At 32.6% G+C, this 20,326-nt stretch overlaps 2 protein-coding genes across 2 annotated transcripts in view; both read left to right on the top strand.

Moving 5' to 3' along the window:
• Window positions 1–16: 16 nt before the first annotated feature.
• On the top strand, window positions 17–15,187 carry LOC117109493 (ras-related protein Rab-22A-like). Its single transcript, XM_033251859.1, has 6 exons — window positions 17–210; window positions 7,730–7,809; window positions 8,792–8,873; window positions 9,278–9,349; window positions 10,222–10,438; window positions 10,992–15,187. Exons 1-6 carry the CDS (start codon window positions 175–177, stop codon window positions 11,120–11,122), a joined length of 618 nt encoding a protein of 205 aa, XP_033107750.1. The 5' UTR covers window positions 17–174; the 3' UTR covers window positions 11,123–15,187.
• A 976-nt stretch (window positions 15,188–16,163) lies between these two features.
• LOC117109507 overlaps window positions 16,164–20,326 on the top strand; it is an 8,412-nt gene continuing 4,249 nt past the window's right edge. Inside the window, exons 1-3 of the mRNA XM_033251878.1 lie at window positions 16,164–16,457; window positions 18,330–18,492; window positions 19,553–19,773. Coding sequence (XP_033107769.1) covers window positions 16,318–16,457; window positions 18,330–18,492; window positions 19,553–19,773 — 524 coding nt within the window. The 5' untranslated portion in view covers window positions 16,164–16,317. The remainder of the gene's footprint in view (window positions 16,458–18,329; window positions 18,493–19,552; window positions 19,774–20,326) is intronic.

Below are 20,326 nucleotides of genomic sequence, written 5' to 3'. Positions count from 1 at the left end.
AGAATCAGTAAAAGACGATTGATGGCGCTTGTTCTATAGATATTGCATTACCAACTGCAAATCACTGTTGTAGCTAGGCCCGAGAGTGTTGATAAATGGAGTTATATATTGCAAATATGTAAAGTTATGTAGTATTTTGTATGTGTCTGTCAAGTTTTATATTTTGTATATAATATGGCTTTACGAGAAATTAAATTATGTCTTCTTGGGGTAAGTAATTCTATTTTATCTTAGGCCTACGTAGGCCTACACGACTTCGTCCCGGAAAGTTTGTGCTGTCCTCTTCTCGTGCCAGGCTCTATGGATGTCATTGAAATACTAGAGAGGGAATAGAGAGGCCTAGCCTAGGCGTATGTCTAGAAATAATTTCCAAACCGATGCCACACCCACCTCAGAAAAATGTTGACGTTAAATCCTACAAAAAGCGCTTAGGCCTAGCCTAGGCCCTTATGCTATTATTAGATTAAAAAATGTTTAAATAAATTTGCATGTTTAATTTGTATTGTTGTTTATCTTGCCGAATTGGCAAATTCTCCGAGGAATACATTTTATTATAATATAGTCCTAGGCCTATATTGTATAATTTTATATAGGCCTATTGATGTTTTTCTAAGGATGGATTAAAGGGCTTGTGAACGTCAGCGATTTTAATTGCTTTTGTTTAAGTGCCTCATTAATTTTACACAGTTTTCTGTAATTTCAGTTTTGGTACAGTATTTTGATTTACTGTATGTACCAATTATAATGTTGTGATTTTTATGAAAGTCTAAATATAGAAAGAATGTATGAAGCTTAGATGGAGGTTTTTTTTCTTTCGATTTGAAATTAATTCTTTGTTGTGTTTAGCAATTCTTTTTTGTGTTTAGCATATCATACAATATGCCTACTAATTCTATTTTTTGTTATTCACTTTCATTTTTTTTATTTTTGCCATGTTCAGCCCTGTTTAGTTAGTCTGTACCTACAGTAGGCCCTAAGTAGGCTATAATTTTTAACTAGGACTATTACTATGCAGGCTAAAGTCCTACAACATGGTCTCGCTCAACAAGAAGGTGGAAACAAACTGATAGGCCTACATACTGTACACCAGCCACACTATTGAATATTAGCATTTATTTTTTCTTGTAAAAACTTTATAATAGTATTTGAACACTTTTATATTTTGATTACAGTAGTACAGTAATTTAATGATAATTAATATTGTGGATTTCTGGTACTGGTCACATTTTTTAGGTTTCATGTCTTATTTTCTTCGCCAGTAATGGACAGGTAATGGCAAATTTTAACAACGTCCACAGTCTCATCACATAAATTTGATGGTCAGCATTCATTTTAATGTTAATATCCATTGTGCTGTGACTGTGATTGAAGCTAGTTTCATTATAAAATTGACCTGTATGGCCAATAATTGTTACAATAGCTACTGCCAAATTGTCCATTATTTATTACATAATGCACAATTCAAAAGTTTATAAAAAAAATTATTCGCCTCAGCAGTTAGCTCAATGCATACGATTTATTTCATAGACTTGCACCCACTGCCTGTATGCTCAATTAGCTGCTGCCAAAATGTCAATTATATATACAGTAACACACAATTCAAAAGTTTATAAAAAAATTATTTTCCTCAGCAATAATAATAATCTTTTGTCTTCAATAATCTTTTGTCTTTATAATTATTGTTATAACAGATCTAATAGAAGGTTTGTATTTAAGAAGCCTCTCTGCTAATATACAGCTCTAAGGGGAAATTAATTGGGTTAATTCCTAAAGGAAATGTGCCTTTAGCTTTTACTACAGGTATCCAGATTCTTAGTCACTCCAAACCATTGTGATATTACTTTTAGTAATCTATTAAATCATAAAAAAATGATTAATTAATGACAATATTTATAATTTTTAGCTGGTCTACTACAGTACAGTTGTAGAGATATTAAATATCATATACAGTATATACAGTATTGCCAAATGATTGTTTGATCATTTAATGGCTGTTCTTATTCATAATTTATATTCAAATTTTATGAGCAATACTCTAGGGTTAGTACAGTATTTTATAAACTTCAATTAAAATACTGGATTTTTATGCCATATTTTTAAAAGTTGTATTGACATCTTTTTACTTAAATGTTATACAGAATTATTTTTTACATTGATAATACTGTTTACTTAAAACTATGCATATTTCTTTTCTAAATTGTAAATAATAAAAATGATAATATGTATTGTATATTGATAATGTAAAGTATATTTGTAAATGCCACCTAAATTAATAATCTCAAACTAAAATAGCTTGTTTATTTATTTATTATTTTTATATAATTGATCAGTTGTTTTTAAAATTTGTAAATTAAATGCTATTATATTTTTGATATTTTTTTTACTGAAATTATATTAATTATTAATTATGTTACAATTATATATTTTGTCATTAATTAATACTATACAGTAGTTAAAAAATGTGATTTTTTTAAAAGTTTCAACTTTTTGTAGTTTAATGAATGTATAATGTAAATATCATGCAATTCAGCTGATGCTGATGATAAAATTGAATTGAATTCAGTTGAAATTGAAAAGCCAAATTTAATTATAAAACTTCTTTGTGAAAACTTGTATATAGTAGAATTTATAATTTATTTAGATATGATCTTCTTGTGTATGAGACAGGCAGCACCAAGCATAAGAAACTACTGTACAGCAATTAATACTGTACATAAGAAATAGGATGAGAGATATTTATTTTTAGTAGCATATTTTTATTCTATGTTCAAGTGATATTATGTTTTCAAATGTTATTTTTCTGACAATTATTTTTTTTTATAGTGACAGTTATAAAAGAATTTAAATGTAATCAGTGTGATACTGTATACTGTAGAAGTGCATTTGCCCTTTGCAAGGGACAACTGAAAGCAAAGTTATTGACATCACACTATAGTCCTAATAGGATGGAGGTTATTATTAGCAGCGCCTGGCTACGTATTGGTACGGACTGTTCTGTAGCCTAGATTGCGGTCCACCAACGACTTATCATGAGACAGGATGTTACTGTAGCCCATCATGTCAAGTAATACTCGTAGACAAAAATTCAGTCAAAAACGGGAAGGCCTGTACTATTAAATCTGCTGATTAATTAAGACCTTCATTGGTCAGGAGACCCTTCTATGACGTAGACTACTGTGAAATGACCTTGATTCTAAAAAAATATTATTTTGATTAAGTCTTAATCATTGCAGCTCTTGCCAAAATATTTAGTGTCAAAGGAGTAAAAGGAGTATTTTTTTTATTGTTTCAGTTAATATTTACATACAGATTGTACTTACAAATTAGCACATAAAGAAATAGGCAGTTTTTGTTTTAAGAGTTAAGTAGACAAATCAACATAATTAAAACATAAGCATTTAAAGTATCTCATTATTTTTTTAGGTTATACTGTAGACACACTACAGGAGTAAATATGCCAAAGGGTTGCTTGAAAGGAGGATAAATAATAATTAAACATGTTTTAAACATTATTTTTCTAAATATGAAGTATAGGTGTAATAGTAAAAAATATATTGAAAAGTAGAAAACAAATTAAGATAAAAAGACAGTGATTTAAAAGTAAAATTGTTTAAATTAATGAAATTTATCATTGTTGAATTACAAGGTCTATATTTAAAATATCCAAACTGTCAAATACTGTATGTTTTCTGATCAATGTTAATTTTAATGTTAAAAACATATACTTATAGTAGTTCATCTGGAAAATGATTTTAAAAAATCTTTCCAACAGTTTAATAAGAATGTAATGGCTTTTCCAGTTGTTTTTTTTTTTTTTTTTTTTTTTTGTAAGATCAGGTCTAAGTGAAATCCTTTGTGGTTGTTTATTTATAGTGGTATTTCCGGTTTCATTTGGTTTTCGCCTACTCTACAGTATTGTCAAATCATTCTGTATTGGATTTTGTTAGTTAACTTGTTCATATTGAAAGACCAAGTTCTTCAGTAAAGAATGTTAGAGAATTGTGTTTTAACCCCTTTCTCTCCTTTCCCTTCCCCCACAAAAAAAAAAAAATAAAAAATTATCCTTAAACATAATTATAGTAGTTACCAAGGTGTGATTTTTTTTTTTTTTTTTTCAAATTGAATACAAAATTTTGACATGCAGATCATACAGGCTATGTTCTCACACGGCAGCTAACTGTTAGCAGGATCGGGATCGTGCTAATCTTTAGCTCCCATGCGTCCATACGAGAAGATCCCGATCCGGATACCAAGAATATGATAATCGAATAACTGGCCAATAAGAAACTGAAAATTGTAAACACGTACGTGTGATTGGTTGATGATAGAAACGCGCTCAACGTGCTAACCGATAGCGGTATCCGGATACCGCTAACGGTTAGCGCTAACCGATCGGGCGTTCTCACACAGGTGCTAACGTGTAGCGCTAACGGTTAGCTCCCAATCCGGATACTAGGGCTCTTGTGAGAACAAGGCTACAGTGTCTATACTGCCAGAAATGTAAAATAATGAACAATTCATTCAGATTTTTGGCTACTGTACTGTAATTGGTGTCAAGCATTTGCACCAGGAAGTTAGGACCAGTTATGTTGTCCCTTGGTTATTAACACTGTAAGTTAACCCTTCACTGCACAGTAGTTGGTAGTACCGTCAGGAAAAAGTTGGTCCGGGGCCTGTTGGTCAGGGGCCCGCACCAATTTTGGCGTGACAGTACTGTATTATTGTAATTACAGTATAAAATTAACAAAAAAAACACATGCTAATTTAGTGCCATCTGTTGTCTAGCTATAGTGTAATTTTATTCAAGTGAAACATACTGTAGAAATGTTTTGTTCCAAGTCCAAAGTGATTTAAAATAATTTTGTTTAGATTAATGAAATTTTATCATTTTTGAATTGCAAGGCTTACTGTATTCAAAATATACAAATAGACAAATATGTTTTAAACTGATCGATGTTACTCACCGGTCCGCGCGTTAAACTGAGGTTACCGCTATTCAGCGTTTAACGCTTCGTGTATGCACCTCTCAGAAAAGGCTTTTTGTTGACACTATTAAAACACACTCAAATCATATAGGAAATATCCTCTCTGCTTAAATACTGTACACAGTGGTGTAAGTTATTATATTGGGTTTTCGGAAAAGGTTCAATACAAAGAAAAATATATACATTAATAAATAAAAAACAAAAAATCGTAAAATTTAAAAAATAATTAAAATTGAATACCAAGATGCGTCCTTATTTCCTTAGAACACATAGCTATCCGACCGCGCTATCCATGAAAGTGTCCTATTAGTGGTAATTCATGGCCGTAATGTAGTCCTTGCTGAAGCCCCTGTTTTGTTTTGTAGGTATAGTGGGAAACTCTGGTGTCCAACTTAAAAAAGGGTGATGAACTTTTGTTGTAAATCACCTCTAGTTTTAATGTGTACCAAACTTCCTGCATGTCTGTTCAAATCTAGCAATGCTGGATGCTTTTGAAGTTCTGGTAACAAGAACAATAGCAGGCTAGCACTTTACAGTGCAGTAGTTAATTGCTTATTTCTCTGAATTCATGAAGAAGGTCATTATCTGTAAAATGATTTATGAGAATTAATATTACAATGAATTGCTTTATATCAGTTTTTTTTAAAGTTCAGGTCTTTTACCAGTTTTTATAAAGTTCTGGTTTTAAAGGAAATCCTTGTGGTTGTTTATTGATACAGTAGGTGGTATGTCCGGTTTCATTTGGTTTTCGCTTCTCTTTTTGTTAAATTATTCTGTATTCAAAGTTCATCAGTATAGAATGGTAGAGGTAACCCTCTCTCTCCTCCCCCATCTCCCCAAAAAAATTTATCCTCAAACATAATTATTACAGTACTGTACTTACAGTAGTTACCTGTACCAAAGTGTGATTCCCCCTTCCCCAGCCCAACAAATTGAATACAAAATGTTGACTATGCATGCAGATGTGTGACATATTGTGCCTATACTGTTGACACAGAAAGTTTAAATAATTGGTTCTTTGTAATCTTTAGTATTGTGTCAAAGCTTTTGCATTTCAAGTCCACATGCTAATGACAATCTGGGGATATGCAGATCAATCTTGGATTGTTTGATTCCGATGTTAATTGATTCCGATTTGTCAAAAGAATTGATATCTATTGAACAATTATTGACAATAACAAGGTTATCTACCTACCGATACAGAGTAGGAAACAGCTGAGAAAGGTCAACAGGAAGTTAGGACCGGTTATTTTGACCCTTGGCTATTGATAAATTAACACTTCACTACACAGTATTTGGTAGTACTTACATTATAAAATTAAACACTGCTGATTTTATAGTTTAGTGTTATTTTTATTCAAATCAGATGTAGTTCAGATTTCAATTCAAACTGTTTTATTCGTTATTAATGTTGTTTATACTGCTAGATAGATTGAAACCAATGTTGATAATACTATTATTAATAGGGAATTGTTGAACACTATCTGTACAGGGGTCCCAAGTCTCCCTCGAGTTTACAGTCCCTAATGTCCAGGAAATTGGCAAAGTCTCCCCCACTCTTGCGAGCAAGTAAACATTATACGGATAATCTATACATGGAGGAATTAGTTTAGTTTATATTAACACCCATCTTCTGCAACAATCATAGGGTACTGTATTGCATGTTTTTACTAATGTACTGTAAAACCTTGAATTGAAGCTCTGGGCTTCTTTTCTTTTTTTTTGAAAATTTTTTTTTTTTTTTTATTTTTTTTTGAAAATTTTTTTTTTTTTTTTTTTTTTTGCAAACTTTGAATTGGCTTCTGTCACAAGGCCGCTTTTGCAAAGTAAAGATGGGGGCTCTTTTTTAAAATGAATGCTGCAAATTTTGGGAATTAGCATAAAACAATAAATAGGGCCACTGTAACATCAATCTGTGTCATGGAATGTATTTATTAACCAGTGTTAAATCACCTAAACTAGGCCTACTGTATAAACCAGGCATGTTTTTAAATCACCTAAACTATGTAGGCCTACAGTATAAACCAGGCATGTTTTTGATTTATTTTGTTTATTGAAATTCATGTACAGTGTATGTACTGTACTACTGTATCTAAAAAAAGCCAATGCTATCTTGAAAAAAAGCCTATGGGCTTCTTTGTGAGGTTAATTTTGCAAACTTAAGAGGTGAGCTTCAATTCGAGATTCTCGAGATTAAACCCATTGGGCTTCAATTTAAGGTTTCACTGTATTACAGTACTGGCATTAATTTCTCCTTAAAGATTTTGGGTATCACCACACGCAGAATCTTGATAGAGACTTGTAACACTAGTTAATTTAGAAACCTGTCTGATCCTTTCTTCTGGCCCTTTGACTTAATCAAAATACCAAACCTATGAATGATGAAAGTGTCTATATAAAGTTTGATATACTTACTGTATTTGTTCAAACAACCATATCTGCAGTACCTGGTCAGTTTTGACCTCTAAACTGGGCCAAGCAGCCTGTGTAACCTTCTCATTAGTAGAATTATCCAAGCCACTTGGTAATTTTCTCTTTCCGAATTATCCCATGAAAGAATAACCAGGCAGTTTTCTTAGAGCAGAAATTGTGAGTTGCGGTAATATGCGTAATTGCAAATTTCATCAAACATTTTGTGTCTCCAAACGTTTAATATACGGACTTGTACACAATAGAATGTCAATTAGATTTGATCAAATTTGAATTTTTGTTTGTGTTTACGATGTCCATCTAATTTTTTGCAGGATTCGGGAGTGGGAAAGTCTAGTATAGTTCAACGTTTTGTTTCAGACCAATACACTGAAAGTATTCCTCCTACGATAGGGTAAGTACCACTCATTTTATGCCTTTCACAATCACATTCTATGGCAAATACTGTACATTCAGAAGGAACGATATTCTAACTCAGATTTTGAGTTTGATTTCAAGGCTTTAAGTATTGGGGTTGTTTTAGTTCTGATGTTCCAATTTTCTGTGGTCCCAAATTACAGTAACAAATGTCTTTTACCTTTATTATTCTAAGTAGACACCAAAGCTGCTAAAAACCATGGAAACATCAGTCCCAAAAGTGGTCTTTAATTGGAGGGAGTCTAGTGTACTATAAACCACTGCCTACAGGTCTTAGAGTCATGTGTATAATTTATACTCCACTCAAAACTACAACATCCAATATGAGAAAAGTATACAGCATGATACTGCATTAAGAAGATGTAATAAACTTTATTGCTCCAAGAAAGGAAATTCGGTACTCAAATTAATATATAAAATTGACAGTAAAAATATTAAAACAGTGATTAAATGCAGTAAAATACAGTAATTTACAATATGGAAGAGATATCAAACAACTGCTATTAAAACATTGCAACAATCACCAAAGAAACAACAGCAAAAAAAGGGGAAAAAACTAAGACTATAACAATATTATTTTGAAGTTATTACAAAATTGTTTTATTTATTATTATTAAATGGCATAATAAAATGATGTACAGTAATGTAGACTCACCTGGCTTCAAAGAATGCAAGTTATCATTGCCTGTTAAATTCTTTCCTGGATGTGCTTTTTGTCAGAAATGAAAGCATCCATCCATGGCAATTGAAAAATATTTATAGCATATAGTACTCCTCCTTCCTTGAACCCCTGTCGCTCACTGTCCCACCTGTTATTCTCTCAGCCTTGAGTACAACATTCAAGCACGTAAATAACGACATCAATCAATTAAACTTAATTACATATCATGTGTACAATATGTACATTTGTCGGATTTTTTAATAATTTGTGGTTTTCATTAAATTATTTTTTTTTCCAGAGCTTCTTTTATGTCGAAAACATTAATGGTAGATGACAAATCATACAAATTTCAAATATGGGATACAGCTGGACAAGAAAAGGTTTTTATATTTTTTCATTCTTATTATAATTACTAAAGCCCTGTCAAGACTATCACATTTTATTTGACAAAAACATGTGACATGCCTAAATATGGTCATGATGACATCACATCTTGACCGTATATGGGCAAATCATGACTATATATGGGCATACAAGAGTTTGTCAAAAAAAATTTGATAGTAGGCCCTATGGATAGTGCTTAATATTTAGATTATGAAAGCTGTTTTTAATGTATCATTTTCAATTGTTTAGTATTTAGTTTGTGAAAAACACTACTGTACCTCATTAATGTATTATTTTCAATCATGTTTTCATTGCTTAATATTTAGTTTGTAAAAAACAGTTCGCTGTTTTAATGTATCGTTTTTAGTAATGTATTCATTGTTTTATTTTATTGCCTTAGTATCGTGGTCTAGCACCGATGTACTACCGAGGGGCCTCAGCAGCAATAGTAGCTTATGACATCACAAGTCAGGTGAGAATAAATCTAATTCCCAAGAGATTACATGGGGCGCATCGCATGCTAAATGTTACATGGACTTCACATTCAGATATTCTCACCATTTGAGAATTCACACACATCCTTGCTACTGGATAAATATCTTGTGATTTCTGTTTTTTCTTGCATGAATATTACACGGAACACATGCTGATCTTGTATGTTTAGGCATTCACACGGATGCAATTAAGCAGAAGACGTGTGCTAAAATTTCTCTAGCAAGGGACTCTGGACATGTGTAACATTTTTTCCTCCATGAATCAAGTCAGAGTATTTCCTTGAAACAGAATCCTATCTCGAAGGGTACTCCCCTGAACTAGAGAGTGTCCTTTAAAAGAGATGATTTGCACATGAAAGTTGTTTGCATTGAACATGTGCTGCGTGTAGAGAATGCCTAGTTGAATTTCAAACTCTATTTCAAGATATATTTTAGGGCGCCCCCTATTTTGTGGTAGTACTGTGGTATTTGTTTCATTCCACGCATGCAAAATCATGATAGTCAGTCATGTTGCAAGTCTATAATCTTTGATCAGATGTATGCCATCTATTTAATAGCAATAAAGCAAATGAGTACATAAACATACAAGTAATAATTAATGGTTTTCATCCTTGGTGTAAGTTAAAATCTCCTAAAAATTTGGAAATTAGATAAATTTTTATTCTTGCCTTTTCCTTTTTTTCCTTTTTAACATATTCTTTATTCCGCTACCGCTTTGCCAATAATCATGAAAGCTTAACTATCAGTTTAAATTTTAGCCAAACACGGTTAATGATGCACCTATAGACTTCATATACCAACATCACTACTGATTTTGTGTAATTTGTTGGATTATATTTATCTGTTACAGATTTCTTATGAAAAAGTGAAAGATTGGATACAGGAATTGCACCAACATGGCCCAGAGAATATCGTCATAGCAATAGCTGGTAATAAATGCGATATGGATGATCTTCGTGAAGTAGAGACGAAAACCGCAGAAACTTATGCAAATGATATAGGAGCAATTTTTATAGAAACTAGTGCAAAAACTGCAGAAAATGTTAAGGAATTATTTAAGGAAATAAGTAAGTGTAATTTAAATATCAATTTAAATACATGTTTCACAATTCCCATAGATCTAAGTGCTTTTCTTACAACACTAAAAATGTGACACCTGTTGTCTCCTAAAAGCTCTATCAAAGACCTCAGCTCCTGATTGGTCAATAGTTTAGTTTGATTGACACATTGGAGAGGTCTATTATGAAGCAAAATCATTTGTGAATTCCCATCATCATTCTTCCTTAATAAGTCTATCAAAGAGCCTTTTTACCTGCATTCTAATTGGTCAATATTTCAGTTTGATTGAAACATTGGAGATGTCCTTTATAAATCAACATCGTGTGTGATTTTTCTTCATCACTCTCCCTAATATCTCTATCAAAGAGACTTGTTACCTGCGTTCTGATTGGCCAATAGTTTGGTTTGATTGACACATTGGAGATGTCCATTATAGTTCAACATTGTGTGTGATTTTTCATCACTCACCCTAACTTCTATTAAAGAACTTAGTCACCTAAGTTCTGAGTGGTCAATATTTTGGAGAGGTCCATTATTTTTTACTGAATCATTTCATTTTAGGTACACGTTTACCTCCAGAGGTCCTCCTACCACAGTATTCAGACTCCATCAGTCTCCGAAGACAACCAGTCCAAAAAAAGAAGCGATGCTGTTCTGGAGGATTGCCATCCTCTTCATCAACCTCATCATAGCGTCTATGGTAACCGTCTCCATCATCTGGGAATCTGTGATGATAGTTCCCATGAGCAAAGACATATGTAAAGTGTTAATGACCTTTCACTAAATGGTCTTGAGAAATCATGGTGATGTCTTCCCATAGGATGGAGATACTCTGTATTGTCGTTAGAGGGACTAATTCCACAATGAGAGGCTACAATTAATATATTTCTAATGAATTATGATCATCATAATAAAAAGTTTGTGATGGTTGGTAATAACAAAATATATTACTACACCAAGTATAAAAATACTTTTAAAGAATACAGGGATAAATGACATTAATTACACATATGTAATGATTGAAAAATTAATAAAAATATATTGTAGAACCTATTATTAATAAGAGAAGACTATATATATATTATTGACAAATACAGTAATATGAAGAGAATATATATTACATAAAATAATTAGAGAAAATGCAATAATTCTTGTGATACTGTACAAGCAAGAAGTAAATTACCACGTCATATGAAAAAACAAATTATCAAAAATGTACACGGATATCAGCATATCGTCTGCAGGGAATTTATTATATGTTGTTGTTGATTATGGGCACTGACTGTGTATTCAGCAATCCCAAAAATCTAATTAATGTACACAATATCTCACGTCCACTAAATTCAGTATATCTCTGGGCTACATAAATGATTGTAGACATGTCTGTACACTACATATTTAGTATATACATACAAACATTTAAAATCTACTGTAGGCCTAAATTTTAGGCATATTCAGATTATATTGAAGTAGAGCGGTGGTCTGGTAGTTAAAGTGCTGGCCTTCCAATAGCAAGATCCCAGGTTCAAATCCCTTAAGCTACCAGGTGCGAACCTGGCAAAAAAAATTCCCCCTTGTCCCCAACCCTCTTTCAAAAACTTGCTTATATAGAACTTTATGAGTGGAATATTGATAGTCCAAATGATCAGTTTAGCTGGGAGGTTGGGGGTATTATACTGTACAACCCTCAGTGAATATGATGTGAAGGGAGGTGGGTAATTAAGTTTAAATTTGTACATAAGGAAGTAAAGTATAATAAGTAGAAACTGCATGGAAAAAAAGATATTTTAATTTGATATCAAGAATGAAATAAATACATTTTCTGTGCATGAAAGTCACTATAGAGGGAGACATACTGTAATTTCCTGTTAGTATAATCAATCCGGCTCGTCTCTAAAAATTGTATTCATAAAATAAACTCAACCAAATAAATACATTAAAGAAGTTAAAATAAGTACAGTACAGTGATTTATTTTATGTTAATCTGAAACAAACATGATTTTTTAAACATGCAGTACTTCGATTTTTTGTTGTACCTTGTTTCAAACATTTAATAAGCATTACTGTACCAAGATAATATATTAATGCTTGCGGTACACCACATCGAAAGTTCTGAATAGAACTGTTGCTGGTTGCGAATGTCTTGACATTTCTATTGAGTTGCTTCATTCGTCTTCAGGAGAATAATATCTGCAGAAAATTCCGTCGAAATTCCAAATCGAAACATCAAGACATTCTCAACCAACAATAGTTCTTTTCAGAACTATGTACGTGGTGTACCGCAAGCATTAATATATATTGTTACTTCGCCATTCAAACCTTCAAACTATACCAAGATAAATATCATCATAAGGTCTAAGAATATTTAATTATTCAGCATTATACACATCTCAAAAATTTATATTTAATGCAAATCTCTATATAGATATTAGATTTTTTATTCATGATCATCATCAGAATTATAATCATCATCTATTATGCATAAAAGGTTTTATATTTTTTACAGTATATATTTGTAAAATGATGAGTTAGAGTTTGATCCTCAAACCAGGACACAAATACAGTATTTAGGCTTTTTGTAATAATTAGATGCTAATAAGCTGTATTCATGTTGCAAACTCTTGGTTGTTGTTTAATGTAGAAATTGTTGACATTCACACAACAATTGCATGAGATTGTTTTACTGTACAAAAAAACATACTATCACCCAGTATGGGACCTTTAACTGCAACCCATCTCTGAAGTCAGGATGATCCCAGTAACTTAGGGAGCTTTAAATTTGGGATGACTTAAAATGTAGACTTTAATTACATCATGATAATTTATGTATGCATGTCTGAATGCTCTGTGTTGCATCCACTCCTGAAATCTGAAACAGTATTCGACAGAATCTACATTCAGGCTAGGACGTGGACTGTACTGTATTAAACATTGGTGCTTCAGTCTTCGCGTTTGTGACGTCTCTGCATACGCATCTTCAAAAATCTTGTTTTAAGCTCTGGGCACACTATCAAATTTTCTTTGACAAAACTCTGTTGTATGCCCATATATAGTCATGATGTGCCCATATATAGTCATGATGTGCCTATATATGGTCATGATGTGATGTCATCATGACCATATTTAGGCATGTCACATGTTTTTGTCAAATAAAATTTGATAATCTGGTCCCTTATGGTTCTCAATCAAAAGCTCCCTTTCATTAGTTAGAGCATTTCCCTGACTAGGTAAATTCTTGCATAGTTCAATACAATCACTGTGATTACCCAATTTGAACAACATTGTAATAATAATTAATTCATTTTAATTTAATAATAACGTCTTTCTTTTTATTATGCATAGTGCCAAGGTCTCTAACCAATTTGTAATTATTTTTTATGTCTTTAATTATTATGATTATCATTGTTCCTGAATCCTTATTGTTTATGAATATAATTTCCATTTCATATTCATTGATTTTTGTACTAACAGTTATTACTGTTTGATTTTTTTATGATTTTGTGTTTCCAATGAGCTGTTTTATAAATGATTCAGATTAATCTTTATAATTTATTCAATTTTATAATTATTATTGTCTTTCATTGTTATCAAATATCAATTATAGTAAATTGTATTCTTATATAAATTTATGTTTGTATTGTAATTGAATTTCCAAAATTTGCTATATATGGCTGCATTATATGTTGCTTAGACAAGATTCTATATTCTGTGTTTGTTAAATATATAATTTTATGAAATTTAATTTCAATTTATTATTGTAATATATAATCTTACATTTGTCAAAAATGATTACATGTTGCCAAGATTTTCTTGCTATTAAATAGACAGTACTAGAAATAACTACTTATGATTGTGATGAAGTGGTAGCTTGGTGGCTACAATGCTTGCCTTCTAGTCACAGGGTCCTGGGTTCAAATCCTCTCATAGTTTTAGTAAGACTACAGTTCATAATGAGAGTTAATTAGGTCAGGCACATAATTTGTTGACCACACTGCAGGGGTCCCAATTGGAGAGATGTATCTTCGAGGAGATCTGGTGTAGCCAGCGGGTACCTAGTTAGTTGGATGTTATGAACAGTTTGGTTTCCCAAACTCGATGCCGGGGTTTAAATCCCTTGCTGTGCATTTCACTTGCATCCTTGAGCAAGACGAGTGCCTTGTATCCCAATTCTTTGATGCCCTTGTGAACAGGCGTGCTGTATAAATTCCATTATTCTTAATAATGCTAATGCTTGTGTTCTTTAATGTCAGTTCCTGAAATCAAAGTGAATTCATTTTTTGTTCATACTCAGTGTTAAGATGCTTAATAAAAAAAAAAAACTATAATGCTTTGTAATCAGATTAATATCAGTTGTTTTAAATTGTACTAAAAGTGACATATTTTTCTAATGAACTTGTCAATCCTACTTAACAACACAATTTATAAAGTATGATCAGGGAACATTTAACTGTTCCCTGGTATGATCTTCCATCCTGATAAGTGTAACCCAAATCATGATAACAATTAAGATTTACTTTGGGCATGCCATATCAATTTACTTAGCGAAACTAACACAAATATGCCAACTTGATCACCTGTTTTAAACATGGTATAAAATATATTTTTCCACGTGTAAAGTAAAACAGTACATCTTTAATCAGTTGTGTTTTGGAACCGGCGTCAGATCACCTGCAAACAATAGTTTGAATTAACCAAGCAATAAAATGTAAATACAAAGAATCGAGCAACAATAATAAACATCCATATGTTTAATTTTATGAGTGTTGATTTCATTTATTTAGTGTTCAATCGTGAAGGAGTATTATATGTATGTTCGAAAACTGGTTATATATTTGGCTCTATAACCTTCTCGTTAACCCCCTGACATCGTGCATTATACTGTGCTTTACCACATAGTTCAGTGCCCCGCGATAAAGTGTATAGATCCCGGTATAGGAATAGATATTTTACAAGCCCTCTCCCTGAAAGGAAAACAAATCGTGGAGTAAATTGTATGCAATTTTTACAGAATGTGACACTCTAAAATCGATTAAATAAACCTTTCAAGTCCCAAAATTGTCGGGGTTTCCTTGGACTTCGTCCTGAGACCCCACTTATCCTATCGTCGGAGAAATCAATCTGTCTTTCCGTTGGTAACATCGGTCTGCCACCCTCTCTCCCCCTCCCCCCACAAGTCGAAATAATGCTGGCGGCCAAGATTGGCACACAAGGGATCCAATATGCTCGACGCCACATACTCCTCAATGTGTGCAGGCCATATGGTTTTATATTGATGTTAAACATAGCCAACCATAATACAGGTTTGGTTTGAATTCGTCTTATGCCTTATGGATAATACCATTATTCACCATTTTTCCCTCGATTTATCGTTATTCCAGTAGTAATAGCTCCATATAATTATAAAGTTTCTACTTTTCAGTCAGGAGAGGGCGCACTTCTAGATATCAGTTTCTGTTACTCGCAATGTGATCGCAATAGCGCATTATTTAGTACCCCAATGCACTAAAGCAACGGCGAAAGAAAGTATGGACAAAAGATCAAACCAAATTATTAAATAACATATAGTCCAGAAACCAGTTAAAAAATAAGAAAGTATTTGGGGCAGCATGCATTGATGCAATGCCTTGAGTTGGTGAAATGTTGCGCACAATGCGCGTTCGCGTGCGTACAGTTAAAATAACGCGTAGTTTCTTCGTAACAACATGGCAATATTATGTAGTACACGATGGAGAAGCTTGCTTCTCTAGTTACGAAATAGATTAAGAAAGCCTGCAGACATTTGATTACTTTCACCGACTCCAATTAGTGACGATGATTATAGCTGTCAGCAACATGCGACGTAGTAGATGATCTATAGGCCCAAATACGATTAACAAAATCAACCATCATGAGTAGTTCGGGAAGAGAGCAGCTGCGGATGATGGGCTTGAATGTAACCGCAAGAGATCCAACTATGGATGCCCGTACAGTACATTCGGTTAATGTTAATAACAAGAAAGTTCGCGTTAAACACGATCAAATGACCAGGTAAGAAGTTGAATAATCAATTTATTTTTAGGCCGATACAGTAGTTAAACAAATTTATGAAAATATGATTTCTTGAGTAATTCAGTTAAGGTTTTATAAAAACGATGTCTGTGTGACAAGCTAGCTAGGCAGGCTAGGAGGACATGGCTCTGTTTCGGATCGTCTGCAAGAAAGTGCTGTACTGTAATTGAATATCTTCGCCTATATAAATCATCATGATGCCCAAGTTTGTTTATTAATAATAGGCTTAATTTATGTTTATTTCATTGTATAAATGTATATTCAGTCTCAAATCAAGGTTTTTTAAAAATTTTATTATATCATCTTCATATAATTATACTACTTCTAGTAAATTAATACTTTTCCCGTATCTACATATACACATAAACAAATGAGTAGTTGCATGCGTATTCTTTTTTCCATGAATCAATAAATCCCAACAAGAAAGGTCTAGAATCTGTCTCTTATACACATCTAGATGTGTATAAGAGACAGATATAATTATTTACAGCATAATAAGGATATGAGTTCAAGAAGAGTAATCTTCCAGAGTGGTCAGATAATCACGTTCCTGCGGGTAAACTCCATTAGTACTAATTCGCTATTTGAGTTAACTGAGAGGATGAGTCTAAAATCATCTTAAAATTAGATTATTAGCGATCAAGAAATCAAAACTCCACGGATTTTCGGCTAACAAATTAGATACCCATCAGTATACAGTATTACGTCATACTTGATGGGGCATTAGAGAGGAATTATGTATAACAAGTAAGCAATTACCTCTGATAATTTTAAGTCATAAACTGCGTGTTCCTCTTCTTTTCTATGATATGAACTGACCGATGCGTAGTATAATAAACAGGTAAAGGTAAAGTCTATGAGTTCTAAGAAAGCATAGTATTTCTCTTTGGCGTTTTTCGTCAGACTGTCCGATGCTTGGTCGAATGGCATGTCTATCGTGTCTATATAGCGATACCAACAGATAATTTTGTATTTTTCTTGTCATTGTTATTTTAGTTGTTCGCTAAATATAGTAATATCATCTTTATTTAAAAGCTATGGGGTCAAGAAATTAGCGTTCACGGCCCTGTTCCTATCAATCCATTCACCGCCATACACGAAAATCGTATTGTCGAGTTTTTATAACTAAATTGACATGGCTCCTCAGAGTAAAACTCGTGAATGAACTCGATAAGAAGATTAAGGTTTGATAATGCGGCTGATGTCCATGGTGACGAGGACGACAACGATAATACTCGTGATCATAAGCCTTTAACTTATTAATTTTAAAAATACAGTAATGATATCAATAGGCATATTGTGATTATCATCGGTTAAATTATTATTAGTTACAAGTTTGAACGAATAATATTTGTTGTATTGTTATAGCTTTATTGAAAGTAAGCTCGTACACATGACCTCTTTTGATATGATGCCTCTTCTTCATCAACATTTAGATACCTGGATGATTGATCTATGTGCACTTCCCATAATACATATTCCATCACTGTCGTGTATTCATTAAAGTAATTAACTTACGCTATTCACTTATTTAATTATTTAATCCCAGGTAAGCATGCAGTGACGTCTGCTTATCAATATATTAGAGCGTAGAGCAGCCATAGAAAAAAAAACCAAAAAAACTGGTGTTTCCACTGTGTGTTTTGAGTGACGATAGATATCGCCCGGTCCTATTCCAGCAAGCTGCTGTGCCTGTGAAAAAGTGTACCGTCTTTCTTTCAGGGAAATTTAGAAGTCGTTGGTACAGGAGCCCAGCACACGTTTCTTCCTCTTTGGTTAAGCTGCCGATGTCAACATTTTACTCAGACAGGATTAATAATTAATGAGTTGCATTTTGCTTTATTAATGCAGGTTCATAGAAAACGCACAAGATGTGAGTGACCATGCATTTCGGCAAGAGGAAAGGGAACTGGTCCGACAGATAGAAAGATTACAGAGAGATAAGTTGAGCCGTCACCATCTTCCACACCATAGCAGTAACCATCGCTACCAACCCCAGGGTTCAAACGACTTGGTAGGCCTAAACATTACTTAAACAATATTTATTTTGCTATTTATATATTCGTGCACAGGGATCATTAACGGCAGTCTGGGTTAAAATCTGGAAAACCCCTCTAACTTTTAATAAAAGCATTAAAAGAACTTTCAATTAATTTCATATAAAGGGATGAAAAAAATTTTATTAACTTTCAGTAAGCCACAGGTCGAAATAAGTCATTAAATCGAATTGTATTGGAAATTAATTAAAGAACATTGCACGAAGCCCTAAAAAAGAAATGACCGGTATTTTCTGTGCTGTAACTGTTAAGAAGCTATTCTTGTTAACGTATTTACATACAAAGTAATGATGGAAAAAAAAGTAAAACGTAACCGCGCTAGTCTAATTTAATACAATTTTTTAATAAATGATGATGGAACTACTTTAGAGACTAAAGGCCTGTTCACACTATGAAGATAACGATAAAAAGATAAAAAATAATTGTTCATATAGAAAAAATAAATGAGAAGTTTTCACACTAGCACGATTCGATAACGATGTATACGGAAAAAAATATTTTCACAAATCAAATCAAATGACGTCATTATCATAAGAAAACTATAAAATGGTTTTTACTGCTACGATTTTGTCGTTTTCCCATGATCATGACGTCATTTGATTTGATTTGTGAAATTATTTGTTATCGTATACACGATAAATCGTTATCGGCACGTGCTAGTGTGAACACTTTTCTTATTTATTTTATTTTCTATAATGAACAATTGCGTTTTAGCTTTTTATCGTTGATCGTTATCGTCATAGTGTAAACAGGCCTTAGCAGTAAATTTATTTAGCTCTAGCTTTCGTCCACACATTGGAATTCTTCAGGAGGCTTACTGTGTGGACAAAAGCTGGAGCTAATATTATATTACTTACTATTAGTCTCTAAAATGCTGAGTTCTCTTATCATTTATGTTACAACGTAAGCAATTTAAGTATTCTCGAACTATGTATAGAGCTATATTGTACAGATGCGGCCTTCCTCAAAATTCATTACATACGTCTAATTATATTCTTTTCTTGTAACATTAATCAGCAAACGTTTGCTGTACGTGACGACCACAATCAACCCATGTACGTGACGGTTACTGGTGGAGCAGAAAGAGACGCATCAAAGATTAGCGTACACCACGACGGCACTCAATTACATCATCTTGGTAGCCATCACTCTGGTGTCCAGCAACCCGTAGGTTATGGCCACACAGTCAAAGAATGGGCTCACGAAATGGGTATTGAACAAAAGGGTAGAAGAAGAAGGTAAGAAGGGCCAACCAATTTCCTCACAGAGTATCCTTTTAATAAGATTTTTATCTGTTTCCTGTGTAAAAGCGCCTTCTAACTACATTTATATCAAGTATTATTAGACGAGATTGAATGAATAAATGAATATAATTTATTGAATGAGTAAATGAATGAATGAATAAATTAATGGATACTTTAATTAAATAATCAATCATTCACTCAATCAATCGATCAATCAATCAATCAATCAATCAATTAATCAATTTTTAAACTGACATTTTAAATTATATTTCGTTCAAAATATTTATTCTTTTGTTACATACATTTTACACTACATTAGATCTATCTACCTTACCTATTCGTTTTTGCAAGTACATACTTTGTATATTTCTATTCACATAATAGTCTTATCTTCAACCAACCAATCAATCAATCACCTAATACATAAATGTTCGAATTAATAGATACAATAATAATAATAATAATAATAATAATAAGAATAATAATAATAGAGTGCTTATAATGCTATATATATAGGCCTATATATGTATATAATATAGCCTCTATG

Source organism: Anneissia japonica, unplaced genomic scaffold, assembly GCF_011630105.1.
Source record: "Anneissia japonica isolate Jap-2015-1 unplaced genomic scaffold, ASM1163010v1 scaffold3867_len840240_cov202, whole genome shotgun sequence".
NCBI lineage: Eukaryota > Metazoa > Echinodermata > Crinoidea > Comatulida > Comatulidae > Anneissia > Anneissia japonica.
The sequence above is the reverse complement of the archived record's forward strand: the minus strand, read 5'-3'. Positions and strand labels throughout refer to the sequence as shown.